This window comes from Onychostoma macrolepis, chromosome 13 (genome assembly GCF_012432095.1).
Source record: "Onychostoma macrolepis isolate SWU-2019 chromosome 13, ASM1243209v1, whole genome shotgun sequence".
Classification (NCBI taxonomy): domain Eukaryota; kingdom Metazoa; phylum Chordata; class Actinopteri; order Cypriniformes; family Cyprinidae; genus Onychostoma; species Onychostoma macrolepis.
The window spans coordinates 31,361,096-31,382,373 of record NC_081167.1 but is presented as its reverse complement, the minus strand read 5'-3'; the positions used below and the strand labels follow the sequence as shown (position 1 = coordinate 31,382,373).

The 21,278-nt window shown below is 39.1% G+C and overlaps 1 protein-coding gene across 1 annotated transcript in view; it reads right to left on the bottom strand.

Annotated features, from left to right (window-relative positions):
• LOC131551974 (NACHT, LRR and PYD domains-containing protein 12-like) overlaps positions 1-21,278 on the bottom strand; it is a 291,745-nt gene that overhangs the window by 200,594 nt on the left and 69,873 nt on the right. The window contains 1 exon segment of the mRNA XM_058795265.1: positions 14,917-15,087. Within this exon segment, the coding sequence (XP_058651248.1) occupies positions 14,917-15,087 (171 nt within the window).

The following is a 21,278-nucleotide window of genomic DNA, read 5'->3' as shown; positions in this document are numbered from 1 at the left end:
GCACTATAAAAGATGAAGTTGATTGGGGTTTATTTTGGGGTGGTCAACAAAGTCATGGGAGTAATGTTAGTGGAGGGGTGGCTGTGCTTTTCTCTAACAGTTTAAAAGTGAAGATTTTAAATTCTTGTGTGTTAGTTAAAGGTTGAGGTTTAATGGTTAAAGTTGATATAGAGGGTTCAATTTATTGTTTTATTAATATTTATGCACCTAATATTGGGACTGAAAGAATTGATTTTTTTAATAATATAAAGAAACGCCTTGAACAAAGTTATTGTGATTATTTTATTTCTGGAATTGTACTGTTGATTTTAATATTGATAGGATTAGCGAAGAGCCTAATTTACAATCCAGTAAAAACCTAAAAAAAGTAAATTACTTCATTTTGGTTTAATAGATGCATGGATAATTAAATTTCCAAATGTAAAACAATATACATGGGTGAAGGTTGTGGATGGAAGAGTGAGTGCAGCCAGATTAGATAGATTTTATTTGTCACAAGGTCTTAGATCTAAGTTAATTGATAGCTCTATTAGACCAGTTGGTTTCTCTGATCATCATCTTATTATTGTGACTTTTCTCTTAAAGCAAGAATTTAATAGATCTCAGTGGCATTTTAATAACAAACTACTTCAAGATGATGTTTTTTTGTGAGAACTTTAAGACTTTTTGGGATAAGTGGAAAGTTAAAAAAAAAAGTTAATTTGAGTCTTTAAATCAGTGGTGGGAAATTGCGAAGGCTCAAATTAGACTTTTCTGTCAATAATATACCTCTTTTTCTTCTGTTATGTTAAAACAGGCCATAGAGGAGATTGAGTGGGCCATAAGATACATTGAAAATAACTTTTTAAATGGAGAGGAGACTGGAAATAATAATGAACTGCATGCAAAAAGGTTGGAGTTGAGGACCTTGTTGCAAGAAAAAGTGAAAGGAGCACTTGTGAGGTCACAATATATTCAATTAAAAGATATGGATGCCTCAAGTACTTTCTTTTTCAACTTGGAGAAGACTTCTATGAAAGATCAGCGCATGTGAGTGAACGATTTGGGTTAGAAGATGGTTTTCTTGCACTTACAAATTTAAATCTGGGTTCTTTTGAAGAGTTGGGTAAGAAGGAGGCTGATATACTGTGTGTGAAAGTACTCCATAGCAGATCTTTTGAAGGAATGAAAACATCAAAGTGGTTTGACTTTTTTGGTCCTGATCAGCCAGTGAAAGGTTGTTGGCGATCTTTGTATAAGATGCCTATTGATAAACGGACAGAAGATCTTCAATGGAGAATAGTCCATTGGGCTATAGCTACTAATAAACATATAGCTCATTTAGATTCTACTCGAGGAGTGGAATGTCCGTTTTGTATTCAAGATGAAACTTTGGTGCATTTGTTTTGTGGTTGTGGTAGATTGGGGGTGTTATTTAATTTGTTAAAACAGTGGTGTTTGAATTTGGGGGAATGTTTTTCTTTTCCTTTATTTATTTTTGGACCAAGGTATTCCGTTAAGAAAAAATTGATGAATTTTGTTTTTGGAGTAACTAAACTTTCTATATAGCTTTCCAGAAAAAATTAAATTCAGAACAAAGGGTCAAAAGAGGTTTATGAGGTTTTTCTGGGATTGTTAGAAGCTCGCCTCAGAATTGAGTATGTTTATTATAAATTAATCAACAATTTAAAGACTTTTGTAGAAAAATGGTCTGTTGGAAATGTTCTGTGTGTTGTTGATAGTGATGGAGAGTTGGTTTTATCTTTTTAATAATTTGAAGATCGTGTAAAGTTGATGTAATAATGGTGATATTTATAAATTGTTAAATATGGAATAAAAGTATGTTTTTAATCTCTCTCTCATTCAGATTATCAGATCAGCTCCAACAAACTGTTCCAATTATACATTTTCACATAGCAATGAGAAGCATTATACATGGACGTGTGTGCGGTTGCCGTACTGTATTAAAGCTTTAATCAGAATAAAACCGTATATTAAAAGCTAACATAAGCAGTACCACAATAACAGCGTATCTAAAAGTATGAGACAACAAACAAACAAACAAACAAACATACCATTAAGAGTCGTGCTTGCACAATCAAGCCTAGATAAAAAAAATAAAAATAAAATTAAAAAAACAGTCAACCACCCCTTTAACATTATTTACGTTAGCCTACATTTGGGGTCTTTGCTATTATATTCCAATATCATTATGCCTCAATTAGCTAGATATAGATTAAGAGTTGTTGTTTTATATATGTACAGATGCTCTCTGCTGTGTTTAATATTTATTATAAAAAACTATGACTTGTAATAAAGGTACAACTTGGATTAATATTTATGTTGTTAAAACAACATTCTGTTCTGTAAATGCATTGTCTGCTGGTTTATTTAGCTATTCAGCACACCACATGAAGTATGCCACTTAATACTTTAAGACTTTGAATGTTAAAGTGCAAATTAACACCTGATCACTCTTGTAAATTTGCAACTGTTACAATTAAAAATCACAGAAGGGTAAAAACATGCAGGCAGACAGTATGATGTAAGCAACACAGATACAACAAACACAACTGATAATGTGTTAGATTTATAGTTTGTCAATTAGTAAACATGAATTAAGAATGAACAATACTTCTACAGCATTTATTAGTCTTAGTTAATGTTAATTTCAGCATTTACTAATGCATTATTAAAAATCACGAGTTGTGCTTGTTAACATTAGTTAATGCTCTGTGAACTAACATGAACAAACAATGAATAACTATTTTTATTAACTAACATTAACAAAGATTAATAAATATTGTAATAAATGCATTGTTCATTGTTTGTTCGTGTTAACATTAACTAATGTTAACAAATGACACCTTATTGTAAAGTGCTACCGAACAATCAAGCTTTGACAATAACGAGTCATATTAGCGGCACAGAGGGGCCCCAAGTATATTCTGCTTAGGGCCCTATAAAGCACTGTATCTGTTTTGTCCTATCCATCACATGTTGTTGCCTTCTTAAAAAAAAAGTGCTATACATTTAAAAGAAAATGTCTTTTAATTTTATATTATATATTTATTTATAAATACATTGTTTTCATGAATGGATTTGATAATACAGATAGCAACGTGTAACATTTTACCAGATTTAGTGCAACACTAAATAATGTTTTTTCACTATATGTTTGGATTTATAAAATTACTGTGCACTGATTTTTTTTTAAGAATAACATTAGCTGCTGAATTATCCACTAACCTAGTTTATAATATATTTTTCATATTTATTTTTCTTTATAATGAATTAGTCTGTATTTTGTTGATTGTGAAAGAGTGATTATCAGTTCCACACACAGAGATATAGAAATTCTACATTGATTAAAAAAATAAACCTGCACTGGTATCGGATCGGGATCTGTATCAGATAATACTGAACCCCAGGTGTCAGAATCAGTATTGGAGGCAATAAAGACAGATTTGTCTCTAGTTCATTGTGCAACGACTGAAGTTGACAGAAATGCATACAGACAGTTTCTGTTTGTGAGAACTTGAAATCGTTCTGTGTTGACCAAGATTGTATTTTGTTTATCTTCAGTTGGATTTTTCGCTTGATGATATTCATGTACTTGCTTCTGTAACAAATGCAGATATCATCTACATATAAACTACAGTGAACATCAGAACCAATGACTTTTGCAATGCTGCTTATTTTAATACTAAAAAGCTGAGGCTGAACACTTCATATTTACTTTAAATGTGCTTCATGTGAGAGTCATATATGATCTTACTCTAGTTTCTCCAGTTTACAGTGAGGATCCTGTAGTACATCAGAAAGCAGCTTCACTGAATCTCCTACATTATTCTCAGACAGATCCAGTTCTCTCAGGTGTGAGGGGTTTGATCTCAGAGCTGAAGCCAGAGCAGTACAACCTTCATCTGTGACGCCACATTTATACAACCTGTAGAGAACAATGACACACTCTTCAGGTCTAAAATGTCACAGAACACAAAACATGATCATAAAAAAAATCTAAATTTAACATACAGCATTTAAAGACCCACAGAACATTGTTTACAGGTCTATTTGGTGTTTAAATTCATTATTTTCCTCAAAATTCTACAAACAATACCCCATAATGACAATATGAAAGAAGTTTGTTTGAAATCTTTGGAAATGTATTAAAATAAAATAAAAAAAAATAAAATAAAAAAAAACACACATGTACATAAGTATACTTTATATAGACAGATGTGTGCCTTTCCAAATCATGTCCAATCAACTGAATTTAGCACAGGTGGACTCCAATCTAGTTGTAGAAACATGTCGAGGAGGATCAGTGGAGACAGCTGCACCTGAGCTCAGTTTGAGTGTCGTGGCAAAGGCTGTGAATACTTATGTACATCTGATTATTTATTTATTTTTAATAAATTTGCAAAGATTTCAAACAAACTTCTTTCACGTTGTCATTATGGGTTTGTAGAATTTTGAGGAAAATAATGAATTTAATCCATTTTGGAATAAGGCTGTAACTAGGGATGGCTCGATACCAGAATTTTGGCTTCAGTACGATACCAGAATGTAATAACTCGGTACTGATACTAAATCGATACCATAGGTAACAAATAACCAGCCTCAAAAGATAAGTGAATTGAAAACAATTTTATTAAAATAATAATAAAAACGGATTCATATCTTAATACCTTTGTATCAAACTGTAACAAAAATCCTACCAAGAACATGGGTTACATTTTGACTTGAAGTTTGAGTTTGAAGAAAAAATAAAATACAACTGAAGTAATGCAATTTATGCAACAAATGTTGCTTTATTGTAAAGTGTTATTATAACAGTCAAGGTAATATTCAAAATCACATTTTTATTTTTCTCTCTCTCTCAGATTGTTTTCAGATTTCAGACTCAGATAGCCAAAGAAAAAGCATTAAATATAAATCTCACTCTCGGCTGCTTCATATTAGCGGTCGACAGCGCGGCAGAAACATTTCCTTCATATGATTGATACTAAAATTAATATAGCAAAACATTTAATTAATTTCAAATTCAATTAATATTCGATTGTATGAAATGCAAGTGCATATATTACGTGACCAAAACTTCACTGGTTCTAGCGCGTCACACGCACATTTGCACTTACTGTATCACATCTGTATGTGCGTTGATCAGCTGTAAATAAAAGTTCAAATTAAATCTGAATTTCTGAATGATGCACTCACCTGTCGATCTCTTAATTCTCTGAAAAGATCAGGATGAGCAAGCGACAAATGCTTAAAAAGGTTTGATGTGTTGCCTCCTGTGGCAACACATGATTTATAGCAACGCTTGCATACAGGTGCAGTGAGGTCAGTTCGTTCACCTTTGTCATCTGTTTTGTATGCAAAGTAAAGCCATATTTCACTTCTACTGTTCTCTTTATTTATTATTTTCAGGTGCGTTGACAGAGGCTGTGTTCAAAATGGCATACTTTCTTGTTTCACTAATTGGAAAAAGTGATATTCTAGTTACACTAAGTGCAAATAATAATAAATTCTGTTTAAACTAAAATAGCAGCATTTTCTTTAGCAACAAGTGTGTAAATAGTTAGGTGGCAGATATTTATACTTCAGTACTGTAGTACATTATAAAACAGTATGCAATAACATATTGAGTGTAAATTATCATACATTTTATTTGATGAATGCCACTGTATTGGGGCAAAAACCTACCTACAGCTAAGCACACTGTATTATTAATGAGGCGTTCACTTTCCACTTTTCAAATATTTACTTAATTTTTTTTATTGAAAATAAATGCCTTTCTGATCTGGTATGTGATGGGAAAAGGAGTTGCACGAGTTTGACAAAAGAAGGAATCGAACTCGGATCGCTCACATCAATAGCACACATCTCGTGTCTTTTACTCACTGCGCCACTGATTTTACTGAAATACACGTGTCTTTTGCAGTGCTGTTTATCACAGCCAGGCATTGGTGGGCAGAGCTAATTATAGCCTCTGCTAACAAATTGGTAATTAGAGTAAATACAATGTTTCTTTTTAGAGCTACCTGACAACGGAATTTAATTCTGTTTGCATAATTTGAAATATTAATATTTATTTAATTTATATATTACATTACTGCAATATTAATATTATTTAATATCTTTGAAACAATGTACAGTAGTCAACATTTGAAGTCAAAACCTTTCATCAAAGTTGTCTTAAAACCAAAATGTGTTCTTGTCTTAGGACAACTTTGATTAACTTTTTTGATCCACTTCAAATGTTGATTATAAAGCGCTATAGAGACGTCATTTGACTTGATCAGAAAAGTGCTGTGGAGATTAAAGTACAATTCATGTCCTACTAATGATATTGTTTTTAGATGCACAGCGATAGTTGTAGTTTACACGTATATGTATGCATGTATATATACAAGTTTTACATTTATAATTACTATTCCCCGCCTCCAGTTCACTCACGCGTTTGAAGATGAAATGTCACATGGAGCGCGTTGCTTTCTGGGAAACAGTATCCCATGCAGTGTCTTCAGATGCATACATCATTTCAGCAAATATAGTAGGTCATCCGGGTATTCTGTGCATACAGAAAATTTGCATACTATGCACAGCATACATACTGGATGCTGCAGAAATGGTAAGAGTAGTATGATAGTATGGCATTTCGAACACAGCCAGAGTTTCATGTGTCTGATCGATCGCGTTGTTCTGTTGTCACATTTACCGGTTGTTCAGCAATTTGGGAAGCACTGCCACCTACAGGTGCACTTCGCAACAGCTGCGTATGAAATACCGAATTGAGCAAAATTATGATATCTTACTGTTTGAAATATAATATATACCAGTATTTTTCCAGTACCGGTATACCGCGCATTCCTAGCTGTAACATAACAAAATGTGGAAAAAGTGAAGCACTGTGAATACTATGTTTAATGAACAAACCATGAGACAAATTCATCCGTCAACACCATTGCTGAGTATTTTCTCCTTAAAACTGCAGTGTACCAAACACAGTCTCAAAAATATGGTTTGAAACTGTCACTGTTTCCATGAAACAATCAAAAGCACGTTTCTGCACACTTTTTTCTGACACTATTCTGTGTTACTGTTAAGCTGCACAAAAACATTATGAAGCACCATAAAGTTTTTGATTATACTTAATTTGTAGATAAAGGTTTTTGCATGAAATGACTTTATGTCGCTGGAGTTTACTGTCGTTTCTAAATCATGTTACTGGCTACCAGGTGTCTGTTAGAACAAAACACAGGAGCAGAAAAGACTATAAATTGTTTTTAAGGTGCACAGTAACTGAAATTTAAATCTGTTAAAAGAAAGATATAATACACAACACACAAACACTGTGCTGTGACTCCGTATTGTTTCTAGTGCATTATTCTGCGCAGAGAGCCCAAGGCATAAGTGAACTGAGCGGCTGCTTAGGGCCCCAAGAGTAGCCTACATGAAATGACAGTTAATTTCATTCGTGATATATTATGTCAATAGACAGTGGTAATTATACGAAAACGCAATATTAAATAATTAAATAATCTATAGGCTACATATTTTATTATTTCCATAGCGACGTGATCATGTTGATAATATGCGCTGGATGCTGCCGTGTGGATCTGTCGGATTAACATCACGTAAATTCACCTATTTCTCCCGAAATACATGAAAGTAAGTGGCCAATTAGCTGGGAGAAAAACAGAGTGAACTTTATATTAATCTACACAATGTGTATTTGATAGGAATAAAACACGTCGTCCATTAATTGAAATTATTATTATTGCCGCTGTCCATAGAAATCAGCGTGTAGCCTATTTAACAAACTAAATGCCTATTTTACTTAATTGATGTGTATTCAAATGTCTGAAACCTAAAATAAACATTATTCGGTAGAAAACACTGAACAGTTATGAAATATGAAAAGCACTGAGCGCGTCTTTCTTTCTTCTGAGCTCATCTTTCTTTCTCTCAGCGCCAGCTAAAGCGCGGTGCGTCAAAGGATTAAAATCGATCGTGTTTTGGGGGTGGGGGGAGGGAGAGGGGGCAAATTCAACATGTGGGTCTTGTGGCACAAATCAGGGGTGCGTTTCTCAAAACCATCGTTCGCTAAATATGGTCATTATTTCCACTGAACTCTGTTGGTAACGACAGAACTTGCGAACATAGTTGCTTTTGGGAAACGCACCGCTGATCAGATCAGACCACAAATTTGTAAATGACAGAAATTCTTCAATACATTTTTTTGGCATCTAAATTGACATTTGTAAATGAAAATAAATGGTTCTATACTGAAAGTACTTTTAACAACTAATTACAAAATAACTTCATTTCAACATCAGAAAAACAACATAAAAGTTGAGTTAATTAGCATAGCCTCGGTAGAGTATCTTTTTGTTTTAAGGAAGTTCATGTTTGAACATCAAAACATCAGCAAATAGACATCTTAATATATTATAATATTTTTAGATTAAAGTTGTTGTCTTCTGCGTAAAATAACTTTCCTGGGTATATATTTTTTGTAATAAAAATAAGCTTCTGTTTCATAAACTGATAACAGCTTAACATTATTTACGTTAGCCTACATTTGGGGTCTTTGCTATTATATTCCAATATCATTATGCCTCAATTAGCTAGATATAGATTAAGAGTTGTTGTTTTATATATGTACAGATGCTCTCTGCTGTGTTTAATATTTATTATAAAAAACTATGACTTGTAATAAAAGTATATCTTGGATTAATATTTATGTTGTTAAAACAACATTCTGTTCTGTAAATGCATTGTCTGCTGGTTTATTTAGCTATTCAGCACACCACATGAAGTATGCCACTTAATACTTTAAGACTTTGAATGTTAAAGTGCAAATTAACACCTGATCACTCTTGTAAATTTGCAACTGTTACAATTAAAAATCACAGAAGGGTAAAAACATGCAGGCAGACAGTATGATGTAAGCAACACAGATACAACAAACACAACTGATAATGTGTTAGATTTATAGTTTGTCAATTAGTAAACATGAATTAAGAATGAACAATACTTCTACAGCATTTATTAATGTTAGTTAATGTTAATTTCAGCATTTACTAATGCATTATTAAAAATCACGAGTTGTGCTTGTTAACATTAGTTAATGCTCTGTGAACTAACATGAACAAACAACAACTCTATTTTTATTAACTAATATTAACAAAGATTCATAAATGCATTGTTCATTGTTTGTTCATGTTAGTTAATACATTAACTAATGTTAACAAATGACACCTTATTGTAAAGTGTTACTGAATAATCAAGCTTTGACAATAACGAGTCATATTAGCGGCACAGAGGGGCCCCAAATAAAGTTCTGCTTAGGGCCCTATAAAGGCTTGGGCCGGCCCTGATGTGCATACTGCAAGCGCTGTATCTGTTTTGTCCTATCCATCACATGTTGCTGCCTTATTTAAAAAAAAAGTGCTATACATTTAAAAGAGTATTAGTAGGCTATCTGCTTCATATCTACCAACTCCTTATTGTGTTGGTCTCCCAACAGATATTCTACTGACTATAAGTAACTTTGCAAGAACGTGTCAACTTAATCTAACCCTAACTCTACCAGTCAACTAATACACTACTAATACTCTAATGAGAGTTAGTAGAAATGTAGGTGTAACATTACTTATAGTCAATAGAATGTGTTAAAGGGACCATCAAAATAAAGTGAAACCGAAATGTCTTTTAATTTTATAGTATATATTTATAAATATATTGTTTTCATGAATGGATTTGATAATACAGATAGCAACGTGTAACATTTTACCAGATTTAGTGCAACACATTTATTTGTTCACCACTAAATAATGTTTTTCCACTATAAAAAAACCTGCACTGGTATCGGATCGAGATCTGTATCAGATAATACTGAACCCCAGGTGTCAGAATCAGTATTGGAGGCAATAAAGACGGATGTGTCTCTAGTTCATTGTGTAACGACTGAAGTTGACAGAAATGCATACAGACAGTTTCTGTTTGTGAGAACTTGAAATCGTTCTGTGTTGACCAAGATTGTATTTTGTTTATCTTCAGTTGGATTTTTCACTTGATGATATTCATGTACTTGCTTCTGTAACAAATGCAGATATCATCTACATATAAACTACAGTGAACATCAGAACCAATGACTTTTGCAATGCTGTTTATTTTAATACTAAAAAGCTGAGGCTGAACACTTCATATTTACTTTAAATGTGCTTCATGTGAGAGTCATATATGATCTTACCATAGTGTCTCCAGTTTACAGTGAGGATCCTGTAGTACATCAGAAAGCAGCTTCACTGAATCTCTTAGTTTATTACTCGACAGATTCAGTTCTCTCAGGTGTGAGGGGTTTGATCTCAGAGCTGAAGCCAGAGCAGCACAACCTTCATCTGTGACGCCACAATTATACAACCTGTAGAGAACAATGACACACTCTTCACTCTCAGATCAGATCAGTTTAGCTGTGAATGCATTATTAAAGATAAAGTACAAACTTAAAGTACAAATCAATGTTTGATGGCTCATTGGACTGAGATCTAAAATGTCACAGAACACAAAACATGTTTCATTCAAGTGTCACGAGTCAACCCGTCTGAGTTCCTGTTTTCCTTATTTGGTTTGGTTCCGTTTCTCATTTGTTAATTATCATTCATTGTCCCCACCTGATTTGAATTATGTTGTTTGCTCTTTTGTTCCCATTCATATATAAGTCCTCAGTTCTCCCCTTGTATTTGTTCCGATCTTAAGTTATTAAATGGGAAAGTGAGTTGATGCTGTTTCGTTCTCCTGTCCTTTATTTATATATTTGCTACAACCACGCACCTGTGACATCAAGAATTTCTTCATTGCACTACTGTATGTCTATGTTTTTATGCTAAATCTGTTTAATTAATAACAATATTCACACACACACACACACACACACACACATATATATATATATATATATATTAGTGCTGGGCATAGATTAATCTAGATTAATCTCATCCAAAATAAAAGTTTTCGTTTATATAATATATCTGTGTGTACTGTGAATATTTATTATGTGTATATAAAAGACACACACATACAGTATATATTTACATGTATATATTTATATTAATAAAATTTATATAATATATATATATATATTTAATATATAAACATAACACATTTTTCTTAAATATATACATACATGGGTGTGTATTCATATATACATAAATATACACAATACACACACATATATTATGTACACAAAAACTTTTATTTTGGATGAGATTAATCTAGATTAATCTATGCCCAGCACTAATATATATACATATATATCTGCACTAATATGTATGGAGGAATGATTGTGTGTGTGTGTGTGTGTGAGTGTGTGTTTACAGGTTTCTCCTCCATCACTAAGGATAGTAAATTCTGAGATCACCTGCACTGTAAGATATTATTTGTATATTGCAGTTCATTGCAAAATATTATGTAAACATCCATCCATTTTCCAATCTGCTTTATTCTCTGCAGGTTTGTGGGGCTGGAGTCTATCTCAGCGTCTCGGGTCACAAACAGGGACTCCCTGAACAGATGGCCAGTCCATCACAGTCCATCACACTATTTTGTATAATAAATCTTGAGTATTTACAGTGTAAAAAGTAATGATTGTTTATGACGATGTATTTCAGATGTTTTTAATCATTAAATTGTATAACAACGGAAAATTCGAAATTAATTGGTGTTTTAGTCACGGATATATTGTGTGGTGTACTAGTGGATGTGATGTTTAGTGTTGTATATACACATGAAAATTGTCTAGTATTTAAATGGAAATGATTTAATGATTTTAGTAACTGAACATTGGCTAATGAATGATGACGTCAATTTAATTAGTGATTTGAAAAGAGGGTGGAGGGATTGAATTACTTTGAGCTGAAACGTTTGCGTCTTTTCCCATCAGTGGATGTAAAATAAAACGTAAAAAGACATTTTTGAGTTTTTGAGAGAGCGGATCATAATTTCCTATCCTCAGTCCATCACATGACTCACAAACAAGACACACACAAACATTCACACCTGTGGTTAATTTATAGTGTGTGACGGGGTGGAAGAATCACGCGACAAGGAGAGCTCAAATAAATACCCCGGAGGGTGGATTTATTTATAAAGAGAGGTGTGCGATGAGTGCAGGGTGCTGGTGGCAGTCTTGCGGTGTTCTCCGTGCGTGATTCCGTGAGTGAGGTGGGAGATCAGTCCAAGCTGGGTCGGTCAGTCGCTCGCTTCTGGAATTGGAGAAGAGATCACACATTAGCCTTGATGTGGAGGAAGTTCGTTTCTCACCCTCATCCTGCCGCGTCTGGCTTATATGGCCGTGTTGTGATTGGGCGCAGGTGTGACCGACCCAGCCGTGATGAGCAGGTGCAGGTGTTTCGTGTTTGTCTCCAGGGCAACGCTGATGAGAGACCGGGACGCTCGTCACCCCCCCCCCCTGTTGCGTTGTCCTGGTGGCAACACAATGTAACAGTAAGGGGGAGATTGGGGGTGGGTGGGGAGTGACCCCTGACAGACCTGCGAAAGCTGACCAGATCCGAGAGAGTCCATCGGCGTTGGCGTTGGAGGCTCCGGCCCGGTGGCGGATGGTTAAACAGAAGTCCTGGAGCGCGAGGAACCACCGCGTCACCCTGGCGTTGGTGTCCTTGGCCTTCGCCATCCATTGTAGGGGAGTGTGGTCCGTGAGCAAGGTGAACTTTCGGCCCAACAGATAGTAACGCAGCTCCAGGACTGCCCACTTGATGCCCAGAGCCTCTCTTTCGACGGTGGCGTAGTTCCTCTCGGCCTTTGTCAGATGTACAGGACAGGGTGTTCCTCACCTTCCTGGATTTGGGACAGGACGGCTCCCAACCCTGCCTCGGATGCGTCTGTCTGCAGCAAAAAGGGGCAGCCGAAATCAGGGGCTCGTAGGACTGGTTCCTCCGTGAGAGCGTGTTTGATTTGCTGGAATGCTTCTTCAGTGGTTGGGTTCCATATTACACGCTCGGGCTGCCCCTTTTTGGTCAGGTCTGTCAAGGGGGCGGCTATGGAGGAAAAGTTGGGGATGAAGCAGCGGTAGTAGCCCGCCAATCCCAGGAACGCTCGTACCTGGGTCTTCGTGGTGGGTCGCGGGGCATCGCGGACTGCCTCTACCTTCTTTTCCTGTGGCCGGATCAGGCCTCGTCCGACTCGGAAACCCAGGTACTTGGCCTCAAAGAGCGCTAGGTGACATTTTCCTGGGTTGGCGGTGAGTCCAGCCCGTCATAGCTCCGTGAGCACCCTCCGCAGACGGTCCAGGTGGTCCTCCCAACGCTCCGAGTGGATCACGACGTCGTCGAGGTACGCCGCCGCATACTGCTGGTGCGGCCGTAGGACGATATCTATGAGTCTTTGGAAAGTCGCGGGGGCCCCGTGAAGGCCGAAGGGAAGGGTCCGGTACTGCCAGTGTCCTGAGGGGGTGGAGAAGGCCGTCTACGGCTTGGCCGTGTCGGAAAGGGGGACCTGCCAATACCCTTTTGTCAGGTCTAAGGTGGATATATACCGGGCCCTTCCCAGGCGGTCCAGTAGCTCATCCACTCGGGGCATTGGGTATCCGTCGAATTCTGACACTTCGTTGAGGCGGCGGAAGTCATTGCAGAAGCAGAGGGTGCCGTCGGGTTTTGGGACCAGGACGATGGGGCTGGACCATGGGCTGCGCGATGGTTCCATCACCCCCAACTTCAGCATTTGTTGGACCGCCTCCTCGATAGCCTGCCGACGAGCCTCTGGGATCCGATAGGGCCGTTGCTTGACGACTACTCCTGGTGGGGTCCGGATGTCATGCTGGACCAGTTGGGTTTTCCCGGGGACGGAGGAGAACACATCCGAAAACTGACCGACCAGGTGTTGCAGCTCAGCCTTCTGTGTCGTCGACAGGTCGGGGTTGGTATCCACCAAGACGGGCGATATGGAGGCCAGGGCTGCTGTTTCTTCTCTCGTCCCCACCCACCTTTTAAGGAGATTGACGTGATACAACTGTTGGGGGTTTCGTCTCCCCGGCTGCTGCACTCTATACGTTACGGGCCCCACCTTCTTGAGGACGGAGTACGGACCTTGCCAGGTGGCCAGAAACTTGCAGGCGGAGGTGGGGACTAGCCCGTCTGGAATTCCCGAGGCTGAGCTGCCCTGTTGTAGTGGCGAGCTTGGGCCTGATGGGCTTTGGCCAGATGTTCCCGGACTAATGGCATGACACGGTCTATCCGGTGCCTCATCTCGGAGACGTGCTCGACGAGGGACCGGTGTGGGGTGGGTTGTTGGTGTTCCCAAGCCTCCTTAGCGACGTCGAGCAGTCCCCGAGGTTGCCTTCCGAAGAGGAGCTCGAACGGAGTGAAGCCTGTGGACGCCTGAGGGACTTCCCGTATCCCGAAGAGGACGTAAGGTAGCATTTGGTCCCAGTCCTTTTTATCTTCGCCAGCGACTCGCCGTAACATCTGTTTAAGGGTTTGGTTAAACCGCTCTACAAGTCCGTCCGTCTGGGGGTGGTATACAGTTGTCCTCAAGTGCTTCACCCGGAGCAGGCGGCAGAGGTCAGCCATTAGCCGGGACATAAACGGTGTTCCCTGGTCGGTCAGGATCTCCGAAGGGATGCCAACCCGGCTAAACAACAGGAAGAGCTCCTGGGCGATGCTCTTGGCGTTGGCTTTCCCGAGCGGGATGGCTTCGGGATACCGGGTGGCATAGTCCACGATGACCAGGATGTGTTCATGTCCCCGGGCCGACTTTGGCAACGGCCCAAATTTCTGTTGTTTTAGTTAAGTACAATAAAACAATTGGCATTGAGATCCTTTGTTGTGTGCTCCTTTTTATGTTGCGGCTTTTAAACGAGCTGGTCGCAACCACATACAGTAAACTTTACAGTGTGTCATATGATCTTACCACAGTTTCTCCAGTTTACAGTGAGGATCCTGTAGTACATCAGAAAGCAGCTTCACTGAATCTCTTAGTTTACTCACAGACAGATCCAGTTCTCTCAGGTGTGAGGGGTTTGATCTCAGAGCTGAAGCCAGAGCAGCACAACCTTCATCTGTGACGCCACAATAACTCAACCTGTAGAGAGATGAAAATCATGTGAAACACTATCAAACAACTATCAAAAAACAATCTTGCTGCAATGAACAACAACTCTGGCGGAGTCAACGAGACTTGAGAGAGTTGTGAGCGAGGGCCAGGGTCCAGCTATTATACATGTTTTTGGACTTGTCAAGTCAAGTCAAGTCAAGTTGAGCTTTATTGTCATTCCACTACATGCGGGGGCATACAGTGGAACGAAATGTCGTGCCTCACAGGACCACGGTGCTACATAAATACAGGCATACAACAATGGAGTAAGACAATATAAACCTATACACAACTATCCTACTGATAGATTTTGACTATAAATATAAATATACTATCTATAAAAAAGTACCTATACAAACTAAAAAAATACAAACTATACAAACTATACGAATGCTTCAGATAAGTACTGTACATGTGCAAGGAGAAACATTGAGTTCAAGCAGCTGGCTGGGGAACAGTGCAGGATGATTTGTAGTGCATGAGCATGTAAACATACATATATTACGGAGTTCTTTTGTGGGATTTGTGTACACACAGCAGTGTGTGTGAAAAGTGACTAGTGCATAGAGGAGGAGAGTGTGCTACTACAGGTGATTTGTACAGGCCCACTCACCTGTGTGTAGCACACTTCGAATTGCACGTTACATGTTACAGGAGGTAGGGGGATTGTATGGGGGTTCAGAGAGGGGCGGGGTGATTTGAGTTCAGGGCTCTCACAGCCTGGGGGAAAAAGCTGTTGAGCAGTCTGGCAGAGCGGGCTCTGATGCTCGCACCGTCTTCCTGATGGTAGGAGCTGGAAGAGACTGTGGGAGGGTGTGTGGAGTCCTTCACGATACTATTGGCTTTGCTGGAGCATCGTGTGAGGAAAATATCCAGGATGGAGGGAGAGGGGCACCGATGATCCTTGCAGCGGTGTTCACTGTCCGTTGTAGGGTCTTGCGGTCTGCTGCAGTACAGTTCCCGTACCAAACAGTGATGCAGCTGGTCAGCACACTCTCAATGGTGCCCTGTAGAAAGTGGTGAGGATGGGTGGAGGAGACTTGCTCTTTTCAGCGGCGGAGGAAGTGTAGGCGCTGTTGTGCCTTCTTGAGAGTGACATGGTGTTGGTGGACCAGGTGAGATCCTCTGTGATGTGCACCCCAGGAATTTAGTGCTGCTGACTCTCCACAGGCGAGCTGTCGATGGTCAGTGGGGGTGATCACCGGAGTTTCTCCTGAAGTCCATCACAACCTCCTTTGTCTTACTCACATTGAGGGACAGGTTGTTAGTGCCACACCATTCAGCCAGCTGTGCCACTTCCTCTCTTTAGTGCGTTTCATCGTTGTTGCTGATGAGGCCTACCACTGTTGTGTCATCAGCGAACTTGATGATGTGGTTGGAGCTGGACTTGGCAATGCAGTCGTGGGTCAGCAGCGTGAAGAGCAGCGGGCTGAGCACACAGCCTTGTGGGGCACCTGTGTTCAGTGTGGTAGTGCTCGAGGTGTTGTGGCCGACACGGACTGACTGAGGTCTTCCGGTTAGAAAGTCCAGGATCCAATTGCAGAGGGAATTGTTAAGGCCCAGCAGGTTGAGTTTATTTATGAGCTGTTGTGGGATTATTGTGTTGAATGCTGAGCTGAAGTCAATGAACAGCATTCTAACGTAGGAGTCTTTATTTTCTAGGTGGGTAAGAGCCAGGTGGAGAGTGGAGGAAATTGCATCGTCCGTAGAGCGGTTCGGACGGTATGCAAACTGGAGCGGATCGAGTGTGTTGGGAGGCTGGTTTTGATGTTGTGCATGACTAACCTCTCAAAGCACTTCATTATGATTGGAGTCAGTGCTATGGGACGGTAGTCATTTAGACAGGACACAGGTGATTTCTTTGGTACCGGTATGATTGTTGTGGATTTGAGACATGTGGGGACGACTGCCTGGCTCAGCGAGGTGTTGAAGATATCTGTTAGGACATCTGTCAGCTGTGCAGCGCAGTCTTTCAGTACACGGCCAGGTATGTTGTCGGGACCCGCAGCCTTGCGTGGGTTGATCCTAGATAGGGTCTTCCTTACGTCGGCTGGAGACAGACAGAGCGCCTGGTCGTTGGGAGGTGTGGGCAGTTTTTGTGCAGGTGTACAAACTTGAAACTTGTCTTTTCCACTTAATTTGACACTTTAGAAAGTTAATAAAGTGGGAAGTTGCAGATTAGGGTTAGGGTTGTATAACCCCTCCCCCACAGCTAACCCTAAACCTACCAGTACTAGTGGGTGCATAACCTGGCAGGGTGCAGAATTCGGCACAACAGGTGTACTTGAACTGACGGTAATCAAAGAAGCCCATGGACAGGTTATTACTGACAGCATAGCACATTTGGTAAGGGAAAAAATATATCATGATATTATCTGTCAGAAACATTATCAACGCTGTCAAAAACAGTAGCATTTAACATTAGTACACAGATCTGTAGAACAAGTAGGTTACAGAATGAAATACGCAAACACTATCCATGAAGAAATCTATGCTATTTCAATCAGTATAGTAGTTACGTTTTCACAAAATCATGCTAAAAACATTCATAAGAGCATTAGACAAAGTTATAACTTATACAGCAAAAATCATTTAAGTTCATTTTTTTCCTCATTAATGTACACACAGCACCCCCATATTGACAGAAAAACACAGAATTGTTGACATTTTTGCAGATTTATTAAAAAAGAAAAACTGAAATATCACATGGTCCTAAGTATTCAGACCCTTTGCTCAGTATTTAGTAGAAGCACCCTTTTGATCTAATACAGCCATGAGTCTTTTTGGGAAAGATGCAACAAGTTTTTCACACCTGGATTTGGGGATCCTCTGCCATTCCTCCTTGCAGATCCTCTCCAGTTCTGTCAGGTTGGATGGTAAATGTTGGTGGACAGCCATTTTTAGGTCTCTCCAGAGATGCTCAATCGGGTTTAAGTCAGGGCTCTGGCTGGGCCATTCAAGAACAGTCACGGAGTTGTTGTGAAGCCACTCCTTTGTTATTTTAGCTGTGTGCTTAGGGTCAGTGTCTTGTTGGAAGGTAAACCTTCGGCCCAGTCTGAGGTCCTGAGCACTCTGGAGAAGGTTTTCGTCCAGGATATCCCTGTACTTGGCTGCATTCATCTTTCCCTCGATTGCAACCATTCGTCCTGTCCCTGCAGCTGAAAAACACCCCCACAGCATGATGCTGCCACCACCACTGCATGTCTGGAGCTCAGCCACAGTGATCTTTGGGTTCTTCTTTACCTCTCTCACCAAGGCTCTTCTCCCCCGATAGCTCAGTTTGGCCGGACGGCCAGCTCTAGGAAGGGTTCTGGTCGTCCCAAACGTCTTCCTTTTAAGGATTATGGAGGCCACTATGCTCTTAGGAATCTTAAGTGCAGCAGAACCTTTTTTGTAACCTTGGCCAGATCTGTGCCTTGCCATAATTCTGTCTCTGAGCTCTTCAGGCAGTTCCTTTGACTTCATGATTCTCATTTGCTCTGACATGCACTGTGAGCTGTAAGGTCTTATATAGACAGGTGTGTGGCTTTCCTAATCAAGTCCAATCAGTATAATCAAACACAGCTGGACTCAAATGAAGGTGCAGAACCATCTCAAGAATGATCAGAAGAAATGGACAGCACCTGAGTTAAATATATGAGTGTCACAGCAAAGGGTCTGAATACTTAGGACCATGTGATATTTCAGTTTTTCTTTTTTAATAAATCTGAAAAAATTTCAACAATTCTGTATTTTTCTGTCAATATGGGGTGCTGTGTATACATTAATGAGGAAAAAAAAATGAACTTAAATGATTTTAGAAAATTGCTGCAATATAACAAAGAGTGAAAAATTTAAGGGGGGTCTGAATACTTTCCGTACCCACTGTATATGGGTTATTATAGCACAGTTCTTAACCCCAGACCTCACTCATTTTCAAAGTCTGGCTACGGTCACGTGCACATTTCTTAATGTCAAATTATCCAACACTCTTAAAAATGCTGGGCTGAGTCTGTTGGGTCATGTTATCACATTTTAAACACTGTTGGCTTTTCTTTAAGTCCACAGCAGAGAGCGGTTCTCAGCGCCACCACCAATTTGGTGCACTCTTTCGGGGAAATAAAAGTTTGTATACATTTTATTTAATTTATAAAGTCTTTAATGTGTTGTAAATTAGATTATTTTACGCAACGCAACATAAGGACAAGATGTCAGTCAGCTGGGGTCGTTTCGCGCTGGAAACGCCTTTGCCTTGCATAACATAAATGTATTTGATTCGTTATAATGCTGAGTGTAATTTAATTTGATGTTAAAATATGTTCTGTAATTTCAGTACTGATTGTTTTTGGGCAGGTTTTGGAGTCAGTCACGCCATTTCTCAGCTAGGAGTGAAACGTGAGGCCGCGGTCTAAAGTTCGCAGTTCCCCCACGAACAGTGACCCTTCATCGGCTCAGATTTTGGCGACACACCGGCACGAGAACTAGCACTATTTTGGTAAAAAGCAATTACAGAGAACGGCTGAATACACTTAAATTAAAATGCTACTTCTATATGCCTTTTTTATTTCTAAAATGTTTGTTAAACGAATGCATGTAATATTGTAAACTATTCACCCAAATAAATTCAATTTGTCTTGTATTTTGTCCATGGGTGTTCTTGATTAATAATAAATGTTCATCTTTTGATTATTGCGGTTGCCTATAGTAATTCTGTGTGTGATTTTTAATTTCCAGCCCATTTTAAGCCAGCAATATAATAATTTTTAAACAATAAATTAAACAATCCAGCATGGTGGGTAAAAACGTTTAACACAACCAGCCGGGTCAAAATAACCCAGCATGTGTTCTGTCCAATATTTACCCAGCGCTGAATAACCCAAGTTGTGTTGTTTTTAACCCAGCATTTTTTTTAGAGTGTCCCTTGTAGATTGTTGTCTTCAAAAGTGTGTGTTCAAGTATGCTGCTGTTTTGCTCCATTAACTGATTCATCAGATTTTAGGAGATTTGAGCTGCTGTATATATGAGCTGTTTCTCCACTTGTTTGGTTGCTCTCGATTTCTGCTTGGTCTTTTACGCCAGATGAGAAATATTTAAATTCCTTCTTTGTTAATTTTAACATTTTTAAATGGAAAACCTGAATTATTTATGTGCAACTTCTCTGACTTCTTTTTAATTGCCTGAAGAAATCTTTTACAGTGTCACTGAACTGAAAACACATAAAAACGCAGACCACTAAAATAATAGCAACAGCACTTAAGATTTATGAGCTTTTAACTTTGATTTTCTTAACGTTTTAACAGTGAAGTGATTGTTCTCATTGATACTTACTGAACTGATCTGGATTCTTTAATCACAGGCAGCAGCTTCTGAAGAACTTTCATATTTTCAGCCTCATTCTTTCCTTTAACAAATTTATCAAGACGAAACTCATTCAGTTCCTCTTCTGATGTCAACAACACAAAAACTATAGCTGACCACTGAGATGAAGAGAGTCTAGCTGCACTTAAATGTCCAGATTTCAGATACTGTTGTATTTGCTCCACTAGTGAACGATCACCCAGTTCATTCAGACAGTGGAACAGATTGATGGATTTCTCTGGAGAGTCAATGGTCCTGATCTTCTTCTTGATAAACTCAACTGTTTTCTCATTGCTGTCAGAGCTGCTTCTTTTCAGCGTCATTATTCGTTGTAGGAGAATCTGATGAGACTCCATTGACAAACCCAGAAGAAACCGCAGGAAAAGATCCAGATGTCCATTTTTACTCTGTAGAGCCTCATCCACAGCTCTCTGATGCAGGTCAGATAATGAAACATGTTCTGATGAACTGAGCTGAAACAAGTCTTTCACTTTAGACGGTAATCTCTGTTTGGTGATTGGCTCAAACACATTTCTGTTGTGGTTTGTCCAGGAGAGGTGCACATATAGAGCTGCTAGATGTTCCTGAATGCTCAGATGAACAAAGCAGAAGACTTTCCCCTGATACAAGCCCAACTCCTCTCTGAAGATCTGAGTGCACAATCCTGAGTACACTGATGCTTCTGTCACATCAATGCCACACTCTCTCAGGTCTTCCTCATAGAAGATCAGGTTTCCTTTCACAAGCTGCTCAAAAGCCACTTTCCCCAGTTTGAGGATCATGTCTTCATCTGTCACCTTCTTCTCATAGTCCTTCTCATGTTTGATGTTGGTCTGAAGGAT